This window comes from Leptopilina heterotoma, unplaced genomic scaffold, assembly GCF_015476425.1.
Source record: "Leptopilina heterotoma isolate Lh14 unplaced genomic scaffold, ASM1547642v1 Lhet_57, whole genome shotgun sequence".
Taxonomy (NCBI): domain Eukaryota; kingdom Metazoa; phylum Arthropoda; class Insecta; order Hymenoptera; family Figitidae; genus Leptopilina; species Leptopilina heterotoma.
In genome coordinates, this window is record NW_025111127.1 from 1,671,727 (window position 1) to 1,695,503 (window position 23,777).

At 29.4% G+C, this 23,777-nt stretch overlaps 1 protein-coding gene across 2 annotated transcripts in view; it reads right to left on the reverse strand.

Moving 5' to 3' along the window:
* The window catches only part of LOC122508783 (Bardet-Biedl syndrome 1 protein homolog), a 44,297-nt gene extending 26,756 nt beyond the window's left edge, over positions 1-17,541 (reverse strand). For both annotated transcript variants that reach the window (XM_043622328.1, XM_043622327.1), the window contains exons 1-2: positions 17,408-17,541; positions 12,839-13,011 (exon numbers count right to left, since the gene is read on the reverse strand). In XM_043622328.1, coding sequence (XP_043478263.1) covers positions 12,839-13,011; position 17,408 — 174 coding nt within the window. In that variant the 5' untranslated portion in view covers positions 17,409-17,541. The remainder of the gene's footprint in view (positions 1-12,838; positions 13,012-17,407) is intronic.
* Between the last annotated feature and the right edge of the window lie 6,236 nt (positions 17,542-23,777).

The window sequence follows — 23,777 nt, forward strand, 5'->3', positions numbered from 1 at the left end:
TTTGGCCAAAATTTGTAGAAGATATTCTTAAAAATCGTCATTTTCAATGTTTTACAAAAATTTGAATAACTTCTAAAATAATGAACGCTTTTTAATAATCTTAGGCTTATTTTAAAGACCATTTTCTACAGAATAAGAATTACTTATAGGCATTAACCTGTAATTTTTAACTTGGTATAAGCATGACGTCAAAGTTGGACAAAAAAATTCAAAAAATTTGAAATAATATTAGGGGAGTGTAAGGTATGGTGGCGCACTTGTCAAATCTGGCATGTAACGTCACATCTGAAGCGCCTTATCACTATGGTCGATGTCTTTTATCGTGATGACATTTTATATGCAGTAGTATTAATGATCAAACGCGTGCTTTGTACTTTAAGTGATTTTGAATAAAAAAGTAGTGAAAAAAAGAAAAAAAGTTTTATTGGATATGTGTGTTAACAGTGCCAGAGTGAAGATTTTTTGAAAATTGAGTCTGGTAAATGTATGGAACGTATTGTTTAGACCTTGGACAACAGTTTTTTGTATTTTACATTTTTCTCAATTCGCGCTGTATGAAAGTAACACCATCATATTTTCATCAATAGCTTGTAAGGTATGATGGCGCAATTTTTGCAACGTACAGTGGCGGATCATTTTTTGCACGAGTTTCAATTGTCTTTGCATTTTTTGTGTACTAATGCCTCATGTGCTCCAATGCAACAATTCTCGAATATGTGACACTTGCGGTCTTCTCTTATTCTAGTTGCGTTAAAACAGCCACCAGCTACTTCACATGTCCAAAATTGTAACCATAACTGAAGTGAAACTTTTTTTTCTATAATGTAAAATCATCAGTTTTCTCTACTTTTGTTATTTTTCATCATTTCTAGTAATTTTAAAAAATAATTTTAACATCTACATAATATTTTAGTTAAATACACCAAATGCGCCACCATACCTTACAACTTTCAAAAATAAAAAAAATCAGTTTTTTGCGCCAAGAGCTGTAAAATTTCACTGAATTTAAATTTTAACAGTAGCTTCTGACAAAAATATGCTTAATAGATGTCAGCAACTGCCTGTTTTTGAAATTTTGAAAAATATTGTTTTTTGAGAGAGAGAGAGAGACGCAAAAAAGAAAGTGTCCGCCACCATACCTTACACTCCCCTATTAAAAGAAAAATAATTTTTGAAATTCAAACATATATTTTTACTAGCTGTCGTACCCGTCTTCGACGGGTTTTAGTTTCTACCAATACATTTAAGTTTCTACCAATCTGGAAAATCAGGAAATAGCTAGGGAATTTAATTTGACCGGAAAAAAATAATAATTAGTTACCATTATAGCTATTTTAGTAGGAAAATATTACTATTTGAATCAGTGATTGACTTTTTGTTATCAAATTAGTTATTTTAACCAATTCAAATGCAGAGAACAATATTTATCAATTTGTAGTACTTTAATTAATGTATTAAAAAAATTAAATTTTCCATACAGTTTTTGGAGTTATAGTAGAGTCTAATTGGAACTAATTGTATCGCAAGTAGACCCTACGTTACGACTGCTAAAACCTAACATAAGACCTAAATTTTAGGCTGAAAGTAGGGCTTAAATTTTGACTCGGGTCTGTTTTCATAAATATTATACATCAATAAAAATTGAAGTAAAAAGCAATTTTTTAAAAGCGAATTAATATAATGAAACTTTTTCTTAATTTGATAGGAAAATTCCCGGTTCGGCATATTCCCAGCTTTTTACAGTTTTTCCCGTTTGGTAGATACCCAGTTAAATGTATTAGTATAAACAGAAAACTGTACGACAGCAAGTAATACAATCTATATTTATATGAACTTAAGAAACAGTATTTTCATAAAATAAGTAAATTTTTATAGCCATTTGTAGATTTATTTATGGATAAAATCAAGTAAATTTAAATTTGACAAAAAAGAGATAAACCGTGAAAAGTTTGGACAAAGCAGGGAATTTTGTTAAACAAAAATAGACACCGTGTTAACTTTTGTCTTTACATTGCTCAAAACATCTCTTAAAGTTAAATCTAGAGTTAAAATGAAAAAACGTTTTAACATGTAAGTTTTTGCCTAGTGGCATAATATGCTTGTATTGTATCACAGGTGACTTACAATTCTTGACATCCTGCGAAATCATTTTAATCATAAAAAATTTCCATTTTCAATATTTCTGAACTTCTTGAAAATATTAGATTGATTTGATAAATAATTTTGAATTGCACTATTTTGACATCAAAATATTAATCAGAGACTCCAAAAATACTACTGAATTATACTTCATATAGTAATTAGTATCGATTTTTTGATATATTGAAAATTTTTTATATTTCTTGTAGGATAGTATTTTTTGCAAAATTATGATAAAATCTGACTAAATAACATATAATATTCATTTTTAGAAAGTTTAAAAGCTATCCATTAAAAATTGTGAAATTTGGAAATTTTCCATTTTTCAAGTTTTTGAAAATATTTTTATATTTACATCTTAGTTGTAGAATAGTATTTTTTGAAAAATTATGCTAAAATGTGACCAAATAACATGTAATACTCAAATATAGAAAGTTTAAAAGCAATCCATAAAAAATGTAAAATTTTGAAATTTTCGATTTTTTGAAAACATTTTTATACTTACATATTAGTTATAGGACTTTATTTTTTGCAAAGTTATGCTATAATGTGACTAAATAACATATAATACTCAAGTATATAAACTTCAAAAGCAATCCATGAAAAATAAAAAATTTTGAAATTTTCGATTTTTTGAATTTTTTGAAAAAATTGAATATCTTCCGTTCTAATAAATATTTTTTAAATCTGTAAATTTATAAACCTTCCTTGGGTCAATACCTAATAACCTACCAAGTTGGACTTAAATCGATTCACATGTTTTTGTGTGATTGGGGTACAAAGTTTTTGTGACAGACAAACATACATACATACATACATACATACATACATACATACATACATTAAATTTTTTAAGAACATTTTTGGAATCTCTGATGTCCATAATAACTAATCATGTTAACATTTTGAAGTTTTAAGCAATGTACAGACAGACATCTGATTTTATTAATAAGGATTAAATTTTCTTGAAAAATCTACACCATATCATGTTTTATATATGTTCTAGAATAGTTTTTAGTACAAAAAATTGATTTCAAATTTTTCCAATTTTTTTGTCTAATTTTGACGTCATGCTTATTCCAAGTTAAAAATGACAGGTTAATGCCTATAAGTAATTCTTATACCGTAGAAAAAGACCTTTAAAATAAGCCTAAGATTATTAAAAAGCGTTAATTATTTTAGAAGTTATTTAAATTTTTGTAAAACATTGAAAATGACGATTTTTAGGAATATCTTCTACAAATTTTGGCCAAATGACTTCTGTAAGGTCTTATTCTTTTCAAAATTTTATCGTCTTTCAAAATATAAACCAAAAAAAATTTTAGTTTTCATGAATTTTATGTTAAAAAATTTTTGTCATTTCTTTAAAAATGGGTGGACTGACAATTGCGGACGGTACTGTACTCTTTGAAATGAGCTATCTTGATCTTTTTCAAATTTTTTCATAAAGCGGTTCAGGAGATACAGGTTTTTGAAAAATGCCGTTTTTTATGTAAATTTTTTTTAATGCTTATAATTCAGTCAAAAATTGATCAATTTGGACGTTTTTATAATAAAAAGTTTTGTTTTCACGCGTAGTTTTTAATCAAAATATTTTTTAAAAAATTTTATATAATTTACGATAATATTTTAAAATATTAAAAATTAAAAAATAAAATTTCATTTTTAACAATGTATGTATTGACCAATTTTTTTCAAAATTTTTTGTAAGAAACTAGCACTAAATTGACAATTTTTAAGCCTTGTCCGATCGTGGGCAAACGATTTATATACGCAGTAGTAGCCAAATGCCTAACTTGCCATTTGACCAAATCACAATTTTACACAGTAAGAAGGTTAGGTTCGGAAGGAATCAGTCTGAAAACAATTTTGCTGTGAAAAATTTGTGTGTTTTGGTTAAATCGCAAGTTAAGCATTTGGCTACCACTGCGTACATAAAAATTAAATATTTCAAAATAAATAGATCCCATCGTTTGCCCATAATCATACAAGGCTTAAAAATTGTCAATTTCGTACTTGTTTCTTACAAAAAATTTTGAAAAAAATTGATCGATACATACATTGTAAAAAATAAAATTTTTTAAACCGACAGGTTACTTCGGTCAGATAAATGCCTCGCTCGCGGACGCTGTGGGACCAAAGGTACTTGGTTCGCGTCCATTAGCCAGGAATTTTTCTGACACGTGAGATAATCTGAGCGGAAGGTTTGACAAAAAAGGTATAATGGTATAATGATGTGAACTGTTAATTATTGTCCGGTACACACCATTAGAACTCGACTGTCGTTAAACCGGTTGTATCGAAAACCCCCCGAGTAATAATTTTCATAAGCTGATTTCATAACTTTTTGATTAAATGCACATTATCCACTTATTAAAAAGCTTGCTTGTTTAACTAACGTTTAGAGTTATGTAACTTTGATAAAAAAAATTTTTATCATTGCTAACAAATATTTTTGAGACGGTTATAGTATTAGCTTCAATTTCCAATTTAGATCATGTAATTCTGATGTATTGTTGACCAGGGGCCTTCTATAAACCACGTAGCCCCATTTTTGGGGAATTTTGACCCCCCCTCCCTCATGTAGTACGCTATGACATGTATTAGCGCCATTTTTTCCTCTTGTCGTAGTCAATAGCTTGACCCCCCCTCCCCCTCAAGAGGCTACGTGGTTTATGGATGGCCCCCAGTTATAAACCCCAAGTTATACACTAGTATACTCGGGGTTAACTGTTTTGGTATAGTCAATTTACCCCGAGTTAACTCGAGACAAACCGTAGGGAGGTTAAAGTTATGTTATTCAGCGGTCACGTGACTCGTAGTGAAGTATATGGGGCACATGGGATTTCACATAGGGTTTTATATAAGATCTGACATAGGCTTTCATATAAAGTTCGACATAGTTTTTACGTAATGCCCTGATAGAATTCTGGAGAGATACAATATAAAACATTTCTAGAATTCAAAAATAGGAAAATTTTGATTCATGAATCTCAATTTACCCTAATGGCGCCTTGAGGAGTTTCCAGACCGCTGAAGTCAAATTTCAGTTTTATTGGTATTTTTGCTGTGACCTTCATGTTGATCATAATATATATTTAATTTTGTACGTTAAATATAATAATACACTACCGTCCACGAGTATCAGGACGATTACACGCGACTTCGTTAGAATTTCAGCTTTAAAATAATCCTTCGAAATTAAAAAATATTAATCCGTCTTCGATTTATCAGCGATCGGTACATTGAAATTCAACTGTGACGACTCGATTCTGGCTGGGAATGAGAGAGAAAGCAGGGACGAATTCATGCGGGGGAACGATGAACTTTCGAGTTTCTTTATATTCTTCATGAAACATCATTGTTTATTATTCCCCAGCATAAATCTGTCCCTGCTTTCTCTCCCATTCGCAGCCGCGCGAAGCCAGAATCGAGTCGTCACAGTTGAATTTCAATGCACCGATCGGTCGCAACACGGCTTCACACTTTTTAATGATAAATCGAAGACGGATTAACATTTTTAAATTTTCGAAGGCTCATTTAAAAGCTTAAATTCTAACGAAGATTTCTGTGTTTTCAAAAAAATGTTATCTAAATTTTTCTAGATTTTTGAAAAAGTTGAAGTTAAGAGACAAAAATGAGAAAATTTGATAATGTTTTTTATTTCTCTCTCACTCTACAACTCAAAAAATAGTTAACGAAATGACTTCAAAGACGCAAAATTTAATCATCTTTCTAACCGTATTTAAGTTATTTTTATCTCCTTTTATTTCCGAGTTATGATTGAAAAAGTGATGGCATCTTTTTCTCATAAAGTCGCATACTATGGAATTTTCAAACTTTAGACCTTAAAATATCATGATATAGAAATTGTTTCCTAACTCACGTTCATTAATTTAAAAAATTTGTAATAGACATCAAATTCATTACTCTAAATTTGGTAATAAAATAAAATATAAATATTTATATTAAAAAGTAGCTACAGAAAGTCTCACATCAATTTCAAAAAACTAAACATGAATTTACAAATTCTAAGCAATTTAAAGACAAAAGTCTTATAGACTTTTAGTTTATAGACAGATTTAAATTTAACAGAGTTTAAGTAACGCTTTTTTCTGTATAAAAATAATCTATAAATATATACATGTGTATCAATAAGGACAGCAATAATTTAGTTTATAATAATATTTATAATATTTTATTAAGCGAAACATAAAAAATCACAATAATTTAAAATAAATTATCTGAAATTGGGAAAAGTTTTATGAAAGTTTAATAAGCTTTTAATATCATGGTAATTGTTAAAAATATTTACTATTTTATTTTTTACACAGAAATAAGGAATGTTTCGGGTAATTATTTTGCTGGAAGACAAATTGATTTCCCAACAAACGCTTTCCAGAAGAGGGATGTCTTGTTTCACTAAAATTTGGTGATACCCCTTTTTCTTTAAAATGCTTTCCACTTTTTTCCACTTTCCTTTCCTTCCACTTTTGTAAACTTATAGTTTGACTAATTCCAGAACAACCCCAAACCATAACATTTCCTCCATCATGCTTAACCGTTGAAGCAACACACTGAGATACCATTCTCTCACCTTGCATTCTGCCAACATAATGTTTTCTTTTGCCTCCACCAAAAAGTTCAAATTTTGATTCATCAGTGAATAAAACTTTCCTCCAGTCTTCAGCAGTCCAGGAAACGTATTTCTTTGCTCACTGATAACGTTTTTTTATTCACTAATCGCAAAAGAGGCTTTTTTGCAGCAATTTGACCAAAAAGACCGTATTTGTCCAAATAATTTTTTATAGTGGTAACACGGAAGAACCAGTATAAGAAGAATTAAAAGCTTCGCGAATATCAGGAGCTGTCAGCTTGCGATTTCTTTTACTCATGAGAATAATATTCTTATTAGAACACTGGACATCTAAGAAAACAACTAAAATCTCTGTCGAATAATTACTTACTGAATAATATGACAATACATTTTATAATAAAGACTTGTTTCCCAAAAGTAATAAATAATAGATTTTCATTGTTTTTCTCGGCTATCCTTAAAAATTCTAGAAATATTATTAAATTTCATTACATTACAGATTTACAAACATATTATCATAAAAATTTTAAATTCAAAAATTATCTTTAGTGCACTAAAATTTCACATTTAAATTGGATTTTTAATTCTTTATTTCATCTATTTTAATTTTTTAAATAATTTTTCATTTTATATATTTTCAATTTTAAAATTAATTTATTGAAAATGATTTAATTGTTGAATGTTATCAAGAAATTTGAGAATAATCTAATTCCTTCGAAGATCCGTGCCCGGTTGGAACTTTTGTTCTACCTGGGGCGCATTAGAACTTGTTCCCACATAGCACAATAGTATGAGGTAAGGTTATGTTGAATACTAATCGTAAGGCACATAAGGTTACACGATATTGCTGTGGTAGACCTAAGGTGAACTAAAAACTTCCGCCATGGAGGTGAGGTTACATGTTAGGGTGTGGTGACTATATATGATAAGGCCATGGTAACCTTACACGTTAAGGTTGAGGTAACGTTACATGTTAAGGTTGAGGTAAGGTTACATGTTAAGGTTGAGGTAACGTTACATGTTAAGGTTGAGGTAAGGTTACATGTCAAGGCTGAGGTAAGGTAATTATTAAGTTGTAAGGTTGAGGTAAGGTTAAGGTAAGGTTGTGATAAGTTTACCAGTTATGGAAAATATTGAAAAAATAATTAATAAATAAATATTCAATTAAAATGTTAAGTTTGTTGCTCTTCTCTATTTTGGAAACCTGACATGAAGCAGAAAATTTTGAAAACAAATTTGGGGGGACTGGGATTCGAACCCGGGATCGGCGCGCATAAACCTATCATTCTAACTAACTGAGCTAAGTAGAGAACTGGCAGAAGGAAAATTAATGTTGCCTTTAAGGTGAACCAAGAAGATGATTAACTCCTTAAAGGCAACATTAATTTTCCTTCTGCCAGTTCTCTACTTAGCTCAGTTAGTTAGAATGATAGGTTTATGCGCGCCGATCCCGGGTTCGAATCCCAGTCCCCCCAAATTTGTTTTCAAAATTTTCTGCTTCATGTCAGGTTTCCAAAATAGAGAAGAGCAACACACTTAACATTTTAATTGAATATTTATTTATTAATTATTTTTTCAATATTTTCTATAACTGGTAAACTTATCACAACCTTACCTCAACCTTACAACTTAATAATTACCTTACCTCAGCCTTGACATGTAACCTTACCTCAACCTTAACATGTAACGTTACCTCAACCTTAACATGTAACCTTACATCAACCTTAACATGTAACGTTACCTCAACCTTAACGTGTAAGGTTACCATGGCCTTATCATATATAGTCACCACACCCTAACATGTAACCTTACCTCCATGGCGGAAGTTTTTAGTTCACCTCAGGTCTACCACAGCAATATCGTGTAACCTTATGAGCCTTACGATTAGTACTCAACATAACCTTACCTCATACTATTGTGCTATGTGGGTTCTTTTGCGCGGGGTTGCTGGTCCTCTATCGGACGCGGCTAAATCCCTCAATATGTCAATATGACAAATCAAGGATGGACTGAGAAGCATAACATCGCTCATACGGGATGTGAAGGAGAAGCGGCCAGAAAAGATGAGAAGTTCTACCAGGGATTAACCTGGTCAGAAGAAGCACGCAAAGACCGAAGAATGAGACGTGACCGTTTCAACGCAGCAATGCTAAGAAACGTTGTCTTGGAGAGTCAGAAGCGGAAGAGAAGTGGTCCAGAGTTTGTGAAAAACACAAAGAGGAAGAAGGAGGATGGACCTCCTAAAAGGACTGAAGGCAAAGGTTATTTTTAATTATACTAACCCTCTTAGCAGAAACATGATTTGCAGAAGCAGCTAAAATATTCTTAAAGTATTAGTATCAAGTTTTTTGTGTAGTGTAGACCGGAGCGTAATGGCTAACTTTTCACTCTTTGTTGATTTACTCAGACATTTTTGTTTTAATTAAGTGTTTATCTCTTAGAAAAGTTACTTTGGTATCTCAGCTTTCTTTTAAAAAAACGAACGTCCCTATATTACTCTAATTTTTTTCTACAATGAACGGACACTTCGTCGGTATATCGTAGGTTGCTCTATATGCATAGCGTGTTGCATTAGCCAACGACACGCCCTAGGGGCACTTGGGAAATATTTTGTAATTTTTATCAATACAGTACGTGTGAATCAAAAAACTTAAATTGACCCTCAAAAAATGTTTCAAGCTTAAAACGCGATTTTGGTTTCTTTTTTAAAGATATTTTTAAAAAATTAGAACGAACAAATGAAAATTTTGAAAAGTTACTTTCATATGTGAAATACAGTTTTTCTACTATATTTCTTACAATAGTGATTGAATAATAAATAACACAGCCACACAAAAAAAAGTTCTGATCTGGGGGTCTCACTATGTAGACTTTATGTTTTTTGGGTCGCTGAATCCGAAACCGAGGTCCATTTAACCTCATCAGATCAGGATTTTGACATAACCTCAAAAAACCAATATGGCGGACACGTTTTTAAAAAAGTTCATCGGATTCGCTTGAAATTCGTTACTCGGGGGTTTTTAGGGTCGCTGATTACGAATTTGAAGTCAGATTTCAAAAATTCAAAATGGCGGATCCAATATGGCGGACACGTTTTTGAAAAATTCATCGGATTTGCTTAAAACTCGTTACTCGGGGGTTTTTGGGGTCGCTGATTAAGAATTTAAAGTCAATTTCAAAAATTCAAAATGATGCATCTACTAAATATGTTCTTTTAAGGAATTAAGAACTTTAGTGATCCAATTCACCCGGAATTACTCTATATCTTACGTGTGTCTGCATCCAGGGCACCTCCACGTGGTGACGGTGGGCAACGGAGTTTGTCCGCTATCCGGCTAAGTCCCTGGGTAATGGCTTTGATGCCGTCATGGCAGACACACGTAGAAAACGTGCTACGATGCAGGGACTCGGAACCCCAGTATCGGCGGTTGAGAGTGAGAAAGCAGGCTCTCAGGCGTCGTCATCCAACAACTGCAGCTCTTCATTGGTGGGAAACTTGGTTAATGTAGAGTACAATGCGACAAGAAAAAGTAACAATCTAAGTACAAAATTAGTTCACTGCGGAAGAAAATAGATGACATCAGAGTCACATACAAGGGAATTTTCGACTTGAATATTGGTGAACATCCATGGGTTCCCAATATAATTTGTAATTCATGTCGAATAATGTTGAATCGTTGGAAAAAAGACAAAAAAGAAACTAAATTTTCTTGTCCAACAGAATGGAAGGAACCTCTTAGTGAAAACGATTGCTTTTTTTGTTGTAATAAGGTAAGTAAAAATTTTACTATTAAGAATAAACAAACGATAGAGTACAAAACAGTGACAACAGTAAAGGCTCCAATTTTATTCATCAAACACAATAAAGAAACTGATTTCGAGGGCATTAATGCAGTTAGAAATGACGAATTGATGAATGTTGATGAATACGAGTCTGAGAGCGACCAACACGAGAGCGACCATGACGATAGCCCCACTGTCTATTCTGCAGACACTAAAGATTCAGTCCCAAAGCTGGTTTCACAACCCTTATTAAATGACCTCATACGCGACTTAGGTTTGGCTAAGGGACCAAGCGGAGTTTTTGGCTTCGTTTATGAAGCAGCAAAAATTCCTTGCACCACGTACGAAGGTATCAGTGTATCGAAATCCGCCATATTGGTTTTTTTAGGTTATGTCAAAATCCTGATCTGGTGGGGTTAAATGGACCTCGGATTCGGATTCAGCGACCCAAAAAACATAAAGTCTACATAGTGAGACCCCCAGATCAGAACTTTTTTTTTTTTGTGTGGCTGTGTAATCAAACTTTGTAGAAACTTGCAGTACATCAAGTTGTCTTTGGAGCGAAATCATTTCGATTTACGATTTTTAAATTAATTACAATTAGAGGCCATTCATTAATTACGTAAAGACGATTTTAGGCAATTTTGACCCCCCTCCCCATACATAAGATTTCTCGGACCCCCCATCCCCCTTCTTACGTAAGATTTTACCACGAGATTGTCTAACAAGCGTCGAATAATGAAATATCGTTGAAAAGGGTTTGGGGACACTTTTTTGAAAGTCGAAATTTCATCTGTTTTTCAAAAATCGCCTAAGTTTTATTTACAGCCGTTCAAAAAATGGGTAGCCACCTTGGGGACCCTTACCCTAATCAATTAAGCATTTTTAATAAACAAATAAATAATAGAATTGTTTATCTTATAAGTAATTCTTTATTTTTTATGCAGTTTACTAATAAAACCTTTCAACATATTTCATTCTAAAGTTAAAACAATGAAATAACACCTTTAAATTATTTAAACAATTTTAATACAAATGCCTCATATTGTTAATTTTTACAAGGAAGTCATCATTTTTTACACAAGATAATTTTAATATAACCAACTTAGATTTAAAAGTAGTAGAATAAAAATATAACAATTCAATAATCGATTATTTTAACCCATTAAGTCTAATGAAGAAGTCAATCATTGCATTAAAAAATTAAAAATTGGATTAACAGGCAATCTTAAAAAGAAGAGGTTTTTTGTTTATAATTTCCAATTTTTTAACAATAATTGTTGAAACAAATTAATAAAAACATTTTATTTTTAAAAGCTGTTGTCGCCAATCGATTCTGTGCAAAAAATTAAGAAATTTTAGTACCTATGGATTATTTTTTTGTCCAAGTCGTATTTTGTTCACAAAATTGTTTTAAACAAATTATGCTGCATAAATGGTATTTCACTCCAAGGATAAAGAAATGGATTTAAAGTAAAATTAACAATTAGATTCATAGGCAAATTGTAAAAATTATTATATACCTGTTTTTTGTTTTTAATTTCCAATTGCTTTTGCTTGAAATGAAACACCATATTTATTCAGCATAATTTGTTTAAAAAAATTTTGTGAACAAAATACGACTTGGACAAAAAATAATCCATAGGTATACTAAAATTTCTTAATTTTTTACACAGAATCGATTTTTTGTCAGAAAAGCGCACAAAAAATATATATAGAGAGTGATTTTTCTGGAAATTACGACTTTTTTGTGTACAAGTATGTTTTTCGAGTATTTTAGGATGAGAATATGTCAAAATCAATTGACTGACTTTTATCCATTTAAAAAATTCGATTTTCAGTGTTATTTTAGGATTTTTTAAAGTTTTTTTGACCATTTAAGATACTATAACTTCGAAAATTAAGTTTTTATGAAAAAATGTTACAGAGAAAAGTTGTTTGTATTTTCCTAACCTAAAATAATATAAAGTTAAAAATTTGAAAAAATTGAGTTTTCAAAATTTTGAAACTACTGTAATTTTTGTATTTTTCAACGAAAATGGCTGGTTAAAGAACTTAGCCTTCATTTTACACTAACTTTAAGAGAGTTAAATTTAAAAACGATCCGATATGTTTTTCAAAAGTTATCATGGGAACAACATTTTGTGTCTACGCAGACAGACGGACAGACAGACACCATCGCCAAACCATGTTTTTGGGTTCAGGGGACCCCAAAACGTGAAGATTTCATAAAATTAGAAAAAGTCAAAATTTGCACAAAACTAATACCTTCTCATATGATGAGAATGTAAAAATTAAATTATAAAGTTAAAAACAAACCCTGGGAGTATCCTGAAGAAGATTTCCTAAATCAGCAGTAATAAGTCTTGCATCGCCCTCTCCCGAGATATCAATCATATCGATTCCTCCAGGAAGTGAATAAATGCGAGTCCCGGGTTCCCAAATCGCCTCGAGCCATCGGCATTTGTAAAACTCTGGTTTCGACCTTTCCACTAATAAAAAATATAAAATTAATTATATTTTAGTTTAAGTGTTAATACTCGCGAAGAAATCAATATTAGGGGAGATTGGGCTATTGTGGGCCACACTTTTTCTCAGCTCAATATCTTCCCTACTAAAAATAAAATCAGGAATCGTCATGAATGGTCAGAATTTCTGAACATTCCTGAACAGTCTCACCACTTCTGACGTTTTCGAACGTTTCTCACCATTCCTAACCAAATACTTTCCAAGCTCCTCCCACTTTACTCCCGCACCATTTTCTAAGCTGTGACCATTTCTAAAAATTCCTGACCATTTCTGAAATTCTTGACTATTTCTGAAATGTGTGAACACATAACCTATAAAAATTTTGGTACATCTTTCTAATTTTGGTAAAGTCTCATGAAAATTTATATATACATATAAAATCTTTCAAATTTATTTTTTACATTTCAGAATACATTATTCTATTATAAAAATTGTTCTTTTAACTTGACAAAAGTTCTCATTTTTCAAATTGGTATAATTATTGAATTAATTATACAGCAAAAGTAGGTAAATAAATCGAAACATTCGGACCATTCTTTTAACATTATTTAATATATTTATTTAATGTATATTTATAATATATTTATTTAATATATGTATATTTACTTGTAATTATTTAATATAGTTAATTAATAATAAATTTTGTTTCATAATATTAGTAATTTACTATACCAGTCAGTACTTATTATGAGAAGTATTTGCATTATAATTGAAATACAGTTATATTTAAATTATTATTAATCATTAATAGAATAATTTCTTACTATAATGATTATTAATAATTTAAATTTTAAATTTATAAAAATTTCAATATTGCATTAATAATTCATTATTATTATAAATTATAATGTTAAATTAAATTAATATTAAATACTAAATTCATTTTAAATGCAGATATAATAATAATTATTATTAATCTGTATTCGTATTATAGTTTATGAAACATTCCAAATTGTAAAGTTAAGACTTAATTTATTGTTGATTCAATTAATAATGTTAATTTTTATTAATTCACATAACCTATTATGACTAAATTGAAATATAATTAATTAATAAAAATTATTTAACAGTTTATTCTGATTTATTGGTAATATTGGTAATTGAATTTTACTATTTTACAGTTGCTCTTTATATAGACAGTTGAATCTAGAAATATGTAAGTCGGTTCGGTAGTCGCAGTCGTTAGGGCAGTTAGTTTAGGCACTAGGTTAGGTCATGCGTCGGGGTTCGATCCCCGTAGGGTCCAAATTTTAATTTAATTCCGGGAATTAGTTTCAAGTTGTTCCGTATGTAAACAAACTGATATTAATTAATAAAATATATTTTTTAAAATTAATTTGTTGCAACTTTTTGCATATTGTTTAAATAAATAAAACAGAAGTGGCTTAAAAATATGGTCAAAAATGAGATACAAATGGTCTCAAATAGTCACCAATTATGGGCGGGGTCAACAAAGAGGAGGGGATAGTAGCAAACTTGTGACCACTTTAAACTTCCTCCTGATCAGTTGTGATAGATTTCTGACGAGATCCATCCAGAATCGTAAGAAAACTGTATTAAAGTGGTCAGGCGGCCTGACCATTTGTCTGACCATTCCTGATTTTATTTTTAGTAGGGTTACACAAAAAATTTCTTTTTTCAAATTTTTTATGTCAGTAGGAGATATCTAGCCTATATCATATATATTAGTCAGTTTCTTAAAATTATCACTGAGGTTTAGTCCACAATAGACAGCGTTAAGGAGATTGAGCTACTTAAGACCATTGATATGCTACTTAAGACCATTGATATCAATGGTTAAGTAGCTCAATCTCCTTAACGCTGTCTATTGTGGATTCAACGTGACTTAAAAGAAATTATAGTTTCACCAAAAAGTGCACTTTTATAATTTTTAAAAATGTTGGGGAATTGTGGGCCATTGCCTAAATTATAAGTTCAAAATAAAAAATACCGATGAAATATATTTATTAAATGGTGAGAAATGTTGTAAATGTTTAATTATTAGTTTAAAATTAGAAAAGAAAAAGTAAAGAAAATGAAATTAATCAGAATCACAATTTGGACAAGTAAAATATAATTGAGCTCCCGCGGGCAATAACTCGATCTGCGCTTGAACTGAAAAATCCAAGCCAGTCAGGCGCTCGCACAGCTCTACTGCCTGCCTGCCTGCCTGCAGGTCGTCATGGTAACACATAAGAGTAAGAGAGTCAGAAAATTCAAATTAAATGTTTTTTCTCCCTTACTCTCATTGCGCCTGCCTGTGCAGGCAGGCAGGCAGTAGAGGTGAGAGAGCGCCTTTCAAGCCGTCAAAAAATGAAAAAAATAAAAGCGGGAATTTTTAATTTTAAAACATACTACCGTATAGAGCATAAAAATGCGCAACTTTTTTGTCTTTAAAATTTTTTTGTAGGACTTTTATTTTTAATAGTAATGGACAAAAACTGAATTTTTTTTATTCTTCAATTTCAATGAATTTCAAAACATAAATCGACTTTTCTCAAACAAATCTTCATGAAATTAATTAAAAATTGATATACTTACGTATCAGGCTCTACTGAAGACGATAAAATGATTAAAACATTTTAAAAAATTAATTGTAAAATTATTTGTTAATGTAAATAAAGACCTGTCGGTAAATACGTTTTCTCAACTTTGAAGAAAAAAAGTATGCGGTGAACTTTCGAGTTGACAAAACTTCCAGTGAGACATTTGTTTATTAATATGTCAAGAAGTTTTTTGGAAATTTTTATTTAAATCGAATGAAAAATAAACAAGATACATAATGTTTAAAAAAATATGCGTCGCGCGGCGTTTTGACGCGAAAGCTTTACGATAGGAGGAAATTATTGGTAACTATTGCTATTTTCTGTTGATTTATTTAAAAAATAATTTTATGCATGTATTGTATTTAAAATAAAACCAATTCTATACATTTATATATGATAGGCAGCTTTTTACGTTTTTTGAATCTTATTTCCAACTTTTAACTCAATCCAAGGTTAAGATTGTTTTGATGCACTATATACTGTGCATTAATGTAAACATAGCAGGTCCTTGTATTTTTTTGAAGAAAATACAGTTTACTTTATTCCTGTCGTTAAGTTCTTTAATAATCCATGTGTTTTAAATTTGAAAATTAATTGTAAATTAATAAAAAAAATTTAAATAGTGTCAGAAGTAGAGTGTGTGCAAGGTGCTTCAAGAAAACGACCAAAAAAGTTAAACAATCAGATTAAGAATACACTGAGAAAACAATTTCTTTAATTCAATAAAATTTCTTTTAAATCAAACTTAAAATATTTTTGCTTTACAGTCAAATAAATGTAAGTTTAATTCAAACATATTTTTTGGTTCATTTATAAAAATAATATATTTAATTTATGGTTGATTTTAAATTATTTATAATCAACTTTTAAGTTTAAATCAAACATAAAATTTTTAAACATAGGTATTTTGTTTTTAAACCAAAACAGAAAATATATTTGAATTTCTGTTTTATTTATGTTTTGAAATTCAATGAAATTGAAGAATAAAAAAAATTCAGTTTTTGTCCATTATTATTAAAAATAAAAGTCCTACAAAAAAAATTTGAAAGACTAAAAAATTGCGCATTTTTATGCTCTATACGGTAGTATGTTTTAAAATTAGAAATTTCGACTTTTATTTTTTTTCATTTTTTGACGGCTTGACTGGCTTGGATTTTTCAGTTCAAGCGCAGATCAAGTTATTGCCCGCGGGAGCTCAATTACACATTTTAAGTGAACAGCTCTATCGCATGAATCGCAATAAATAGAATTATATTGTTTTTGTTGAATTACTTTAGCCATAAGTGATTTTAATAATATGTACTTGCACTGATACAATTATGCAATGAAATCGCCAAAAACAAGCAATACAAACTTCTCAAAAAAGGTATGGCCTACATAATTCCTCAAATGCTTCATTTTACAAAAAGCTTTGTATTCTCTATTCATTTTTTGATGCAAAATTTCTTTTTGTATTCAAAGTACCAATGCCACACAATAATTAAAAAAATATTTTTCTATATCTTAAAAATCCTTGTAAAAACAATAAAAACATTAGCGCTCAAAATAAAAATATTTGAATGCAATTTTTTAGGTGGTTTTTGTTTACAGCTTATATAGGTAATTTTAAAGCGTTGTAAAATTATGACATATGTTTATGAAAAATTTACTTTGGACGAACAAAAGAAAATAAAAAAAATTGGATGATTAAACATTTAAATATTATTAAATATGGAGGTGGCACACAATTCCCCATGGATGTCCCACAATTCCCCAATCTCCCCTAATATAAAACTAGAGATAACATTTTAAAAGAAAAAGGATTTATACTCACTTGTACGTAAGAAAAGGAAAAAAATATTTAATGTTATGTCTAAGAAACAAATAATTTTCTTTTTCAACAATGTTTCTTAAAATGATTATATTCAGTATTTAAAATAATAGCTATATCAGAACTCACTCACGAATATATTTTCTAATATAATTTCTACATTTGCTTTGTTTGGAATTCAGTATCCATGACAATATTATGGAGACATGTTTGTTCTACAATAAGTATTCATATAGAGTATATATTTCCCACTGTAATAATAAAGAATTAACAAACAAATAAATATAAAGAACATAATTAAAAATTTAAAAACATCGACAGATAACAATGTAAACTTCATAAAAAATTAAAGAACATTCAACCAACGAAACTTAATTAACATATTTTTCGAAAATCAAAAATATGATTTTGGTTTAAAAAATTAGGATTTATTATCATTATTATTATTATTATTATTAAAAAATTTATTATTATAATAATAATTATTAATATGAATTTTATCTTATTTATCTAATTCACTGATATATATATATATATATATATATATATATATATATATATATATCAGTGATCTAATTTATTAATTTGAATATTTAGTGATTTAAGTCAAATAAATTACTTAAAACGAAATCCCCTATGCTAGTGAATTTACTAAAGAGGGCGGTTTGACGTCACAACAATGAATTGAAAGAAATACAAAAGTCACTATAATTAACTAGTATAGGGAATTTCGTTTTAAGTAATTTCTTTAAATAACTAAATATTTAAATAATTAATAATTAAATAAATAACAACAAAATGGAGAAATATGATTAAATTAATATTAATAATTATCAATATAGTAATGTATTTCTCTCTATTCTGGAGAGCATGACTACACCAAATTATCATAATTTGATTGTTATTTAGAATTTTAATCCTAAAGGTACCGTCCCATGACGGCGTAAAAGCGTCGGCGTAAAGCAGAAATCATGCGATAGAAAGAGATGAACAGATATCACGTTCTCACTCACTCACATGGTTTACGCTTTACGCCGACGCTTTCACGCCATCATGGGACGGTACCTTAAGGAAGGTAAAGGCACCCCTGTCCGTCTTTCCCAGAAAGTAGTCGGGGTGCTACCCTCTGTACCAAAAACATAAGTTCGAATGCTCATTATGCCGAATTTACAATTTAGAAATGACCAGATACGCGAATCCTCAATAACCTAAATTGTATATTGAATGAAATTCAAAAGTAGGGAATAATCATTTGATATATTCTGCATATGGAGAATATTATTTTAAACTAATTCTTTTTTTCCACAATTTGAAATTATTGCAATTTTTATTTTTGGAATTTCCACTTTACCTACATTTTAATAGATCGAAACGTAAAATATCAGAATTGACATTTAATTGAAATATGATGGAGAATAAATATATATTCACTGAATAAAAAGATTAAATAATTATTAAATGTTTGAATTTAATAAAAACATATTGTTCAAAAGTTACAGTGCGAATTGTACAGAATATATATTAATAAGAAATATAATTTGGCAGAATGTCGATTCGATCGATTTTATATTTGCAAGAAATTCAATTTGACAGAATATCAATTTATAAGAAACACGTTTTCGTAGAACTTTAACTTGTCAGAATTGTAATTTTGTAGAATATTAATATTGGCAAATCTAATTTTGGTAGAAATCTGCTTTATCAGAATGATCACATGTTCGAATCCTCAAAAGTTAGAATTCCATTTTTACCGAAAATGGATTCCACATAAATATTTGGCGCAAATTTTAAAATCGACCAATCAGAAATCAGAATTTTAAAATTTGCGCGAAATATTTATGTGGAATCCATTTTCGGTAAAAATGGAATTCTAACTTTTGAGGATTCGAACATGTGATCATTCTGATAAAGCAGATTTCTACCAAAATTAGATTTGCCAATATTAATATTCTACAAAATTACAATTCTGACAAGTTAAAGTTCTACGAAAACGTGTTTCTTATAAATTGATATTCTGTCAAATTGAATTTCTTGCAAATATAAAATCGATCGAATCGACATTCTGCCAAATTATATTTCTTATTAATATATATTCTGTACAATTCGCACTGTAACTTTTGAACAATATGTTTTTATTAAATTCAAACATTTAATAATTATTTAATCTTTTTATTCAGTGAATATATATTTATTCTCCATCATATTTCAATTAAATGTCAATTCTGATATTTTACGTTTCGATCTATTAAAATGTAGGTAAAGTGGAAATTCCAAAAATAAAAATTGCAATAATTTCAAATTGTGGAAAAAAAGAATTAGTTTAAAATAATATTCTCCATATGCAGAATATATCAAATGATTATTCCCTACTTTTGAATTTCATTCAATATACAATTTAGGTTATTGAGGATTCGCGTATCTGGTCATTTCTAAATTGTAAATTCGGCATAATGAGCATTCGAACTTATGTTTTTGGTACAGAGAGTAGCACCCCAAGTAGTCAGTGTGACGGCAGGCCTAAATTCACGTAATTCTCCAATAGGGAAAAACACTACGTAACTCTTCGTACGGAAGAAACTAGGTAATAGCGCTAGGATTCAAAATTAATATCAATATAATAATTGAATTTTAATGTAAAATAAAAACGCATGCATTTATTTGCTTATTTCCGTAAAGAATTTTATCACATGCAAAAAATCTAAAGAACGAAATAGAATTGCAACCAAACATGTGCTGCTTTTTGAAAAGGAATAATAGTTAAAATTACAGATGTTGAAATAGTCTGCGAAAATGAGGCAAATGTCACGTAGGACACAAAAATTAGAATTGAAAAGAAACAGAGTTTATTTCTATAAAAAAATAGCCTTTTGAGAAATACATATTTCCGAACTTCGAAGCCGTTTGGAAAACCCAAACATGTGGTAGCAATAAAAAAAGGGACCGTGGGACTCGGGCCTTACTCGAGTCCCCGGTATAAAAAAAAAGGGTATTGTATCGTCAGGAAAAACCTATGACTCATCCTTCGTTTATAAGAAAAAGAAATGAGCTTTCTATTTAATTACAATATTCAAATTTGATATGAATTTCACATTCTTAATTCTATGTATGTCACTAATAATTTTATAAAACAACGATTATAAATTGATTACTGTTTACCATTTCATTACTAGTTAAATAATTTGATACTCTTAATTAATGATAAAAGTTTTAATCACATGTATAGAATTTGTTAATTAATTTATTGATTAATTAAATAATAATAATAATAATAATAATAATAATAATAATAATAATAAAATAAATAATAATAAGTTGTATTATAATACAAATTATCTACGTTTATTGTAATATCTTATTAGTAATTCAAAGTTACCATAATTCTATGGTAATTAAATATACAGATGCAAAATGTAATTATAATACTCCGAATGAATTTAACTGAAACCGATTATTATATATTTGGTAATTGACGAAACAAATATTAATTAACTTTATATATTGTTAATGTTAAATTTAAATAATGAAAGAATAGTATGAATGTGTAAATAACTTGTAAAAATAACACTCCGTCAGGGTTGTATTGGTCACAGGGAAGTTCAAAGGAAGGGGTAGTCATCCCCTCTACTCAACGCGCGCAGGGTCCTATGGGGACCCATGGACCACAGGATCTCATCTCGTCTGATATCTCCGAGCACTCTTACCGATTACTTGTAATCTCTCGGCTCGAACTTGTAACTTTTACTTATTACTGTTGATTAAAGTAACCAATTTAAAGTATTTCTTGTTGTAATCATTATAAAGTAGAATTTGAATCTCCCACCTATTTACAGGGTACACTTTAGTGTTTTAGCAGTTGAATTCCCCAACATTTTAATATTCAAAAATCCCTATTATCGAACTTGGGACGTGACATCAGCTTAGTGGTTTGCACTTTAATGTGCAAAAAAGTTCCTCGAGATGGAGCAGTACTCACTACTCGTCAGCAATATTCGTCGTTACCTCATTCATTATTTTGTTTGTTGTGTTGAAATCGGTTAGAAATCTCAACTAAATTTTATAAAAAAATGTGAAAGTAAAAAAAGTATTAACATTAAAAACTATTTTAATGTTGTAAAAAGAGCATATTGTTTAAAAAGTGAAAATGTTTTTAATAAGTAGCCGGCAAAGCTTGCCTTAGTTTAAAAATTTTAAAAAAAGTTTAAAACTTTTAAATTTTTATTTAATATTATATTTTTTATTCATTGTATACGTTCATGTTTGTTTTTGTCTTGAGTAAAATTTCATCTCAAATAATAAATAAAAAAAATGGATTAAAGTTAACCCTCCGTCACACACCTAGGGAGGGATTCCCTCTACGGTTTCAGTATTTTTTAAATAACTTTTGTTTTCCTCATTGCAAAATAAAATCAGTTTCTATACCTTTCGACAATTTACTCCTCAACACATTTCTAAAAAAACATTTAGTTTAAACATAATTAATATTTAATTATGAAGCTTCAAAGCCAGAAGAAACTCGAAAAAGTGAGGTTATGTTAAATAAAAAAATCAAGTTTTAAAAACATTTTTTGTTCCACTGTTGGTTGGTGACAAAATTATATTATAAATATAATTAAAATAAATTGTTTAATGATTTTTTTGCTTATTTGTTAATGTTACATTATTTTTACATGTCGAGTGGAATTTCTTTGAAGATGTGCATTCGTGTAATTAATTTTTATTTTTGAGACCGAAAATTAATTTGATTAATTTTATAATTTAGAATAATTTACTACATATTTGTAAGTTTGTGTTAAAACTAAATTTTTGTTGATTCCTTTGTTTATGTTGTAATGTTGCTTATTTTACAATGTGGTGAGCGATTCCCTCTGAACGTGTGTAAGGTCGGAATATTTTCTCATGTGTGTGACGGAGGGTTAATGCTATTTATATTATCTAAATTTGTTTTCTTTATTTTAAATATACTATTTATCTATGACTTTCCTTTAACTTTTATTATAAATCAGTTTATCTGATAATTTAAACGATTTAAACGAAAGTCATCAGTTTATTGTACAACACATTTATGTATTTTCATACTAATTATTCAATTGTTCTATCATCTTTTATGAGTTAAAAATACAATATTATTTCTTATCGTGTATTTTTAACATCACTAACAACAAGATTTCATTATAAAAACAAATAATTTATTCGTTTCTATGATATTTTTCTATTGCTTTAGTGAATTTTGAGCGAGTGTTGAGAACAGCGCCATCACGTGTTACTTTTTGGCACATGAAAACGCAAACCACTAAGCTGACATATTTTTCCTTCAAAATACATAGGAGTCGGACTGGGGTGGTAAAGGTAAAGGAAGGAAGAGTAAGGAGACCGAACTCTGTGTAGAAAGCGCTTTAAAAATCTTAGAGAAATATGCACGAAAAGTGCCAGGCTCACTGTGTTCTAGTCGACCTCCAATTAAGTTGATCATGCGCATAAGCTGTGTTGTGTCTCTGTTTCTCGTAAAAATTGTGCGAGTGAGATGTAAGATCTAATGTTTACATTTAGCCGGTCTTAGTGAGATACATACATAATTATACAATACATTTCGTTTTAATAATTATTTATTTATTTTATTTAAAAAATGTCGTGTTGTCTGCCAGGATGTAAAGAAAGAAAAAGAGTCTAAAAACATTAGTCTCTTCTATCCTTCTACGGTATGTAAATATACTCTAGTTATAAACACAATTCTTCTTAACCATTTTCGCAAAATTTTTCCCTTTTCATAAATATATTATTAAATTTTATTATTTTGAAAATCTAAATAATATCACAATTGCAAATAAATAAATTTGCTTTTAAAATTAACACTTTTTAAACTATATAATATTTACCTTGACATAACCACACTTTTCATCTATGTCAACACTGAACTTTAGTTCAGTGCGCATGATCGACTTAATTGGTGATCAACTAGAACACAGTGAGTCTGGCACTTTTCGTGCATATTTCTCAGACATTTGTAGAAGCAGAGTTCGGTCTCCTTACTCTTCCTTCCTGGGACAAACAATGCATTGAATTCAATGGGACAAATCAGTTTTTTAACCATAACTTTTTAAATATTCATTTTTGAACCATAGTGTAAAAGAAAATTATTCTTTATTTATCGAAATCTATTTTTTAAAACAATAAAATTTAATTTTTTGGTTTTATTGTTTTAAAAAATAGATTTCGATAAATAAAGAATAATTTTCTTTTACACTATGGTTCAAAAATGAATATTTAAAAAGTTATGGTTAAAAAACTGATTTGTCCCATTGAATTCAATGCATTGTTTGTCCTCCGGTAAATCAGCTGATGTCAGCCATATTGGACTTCCCCCACCCAACTTGAA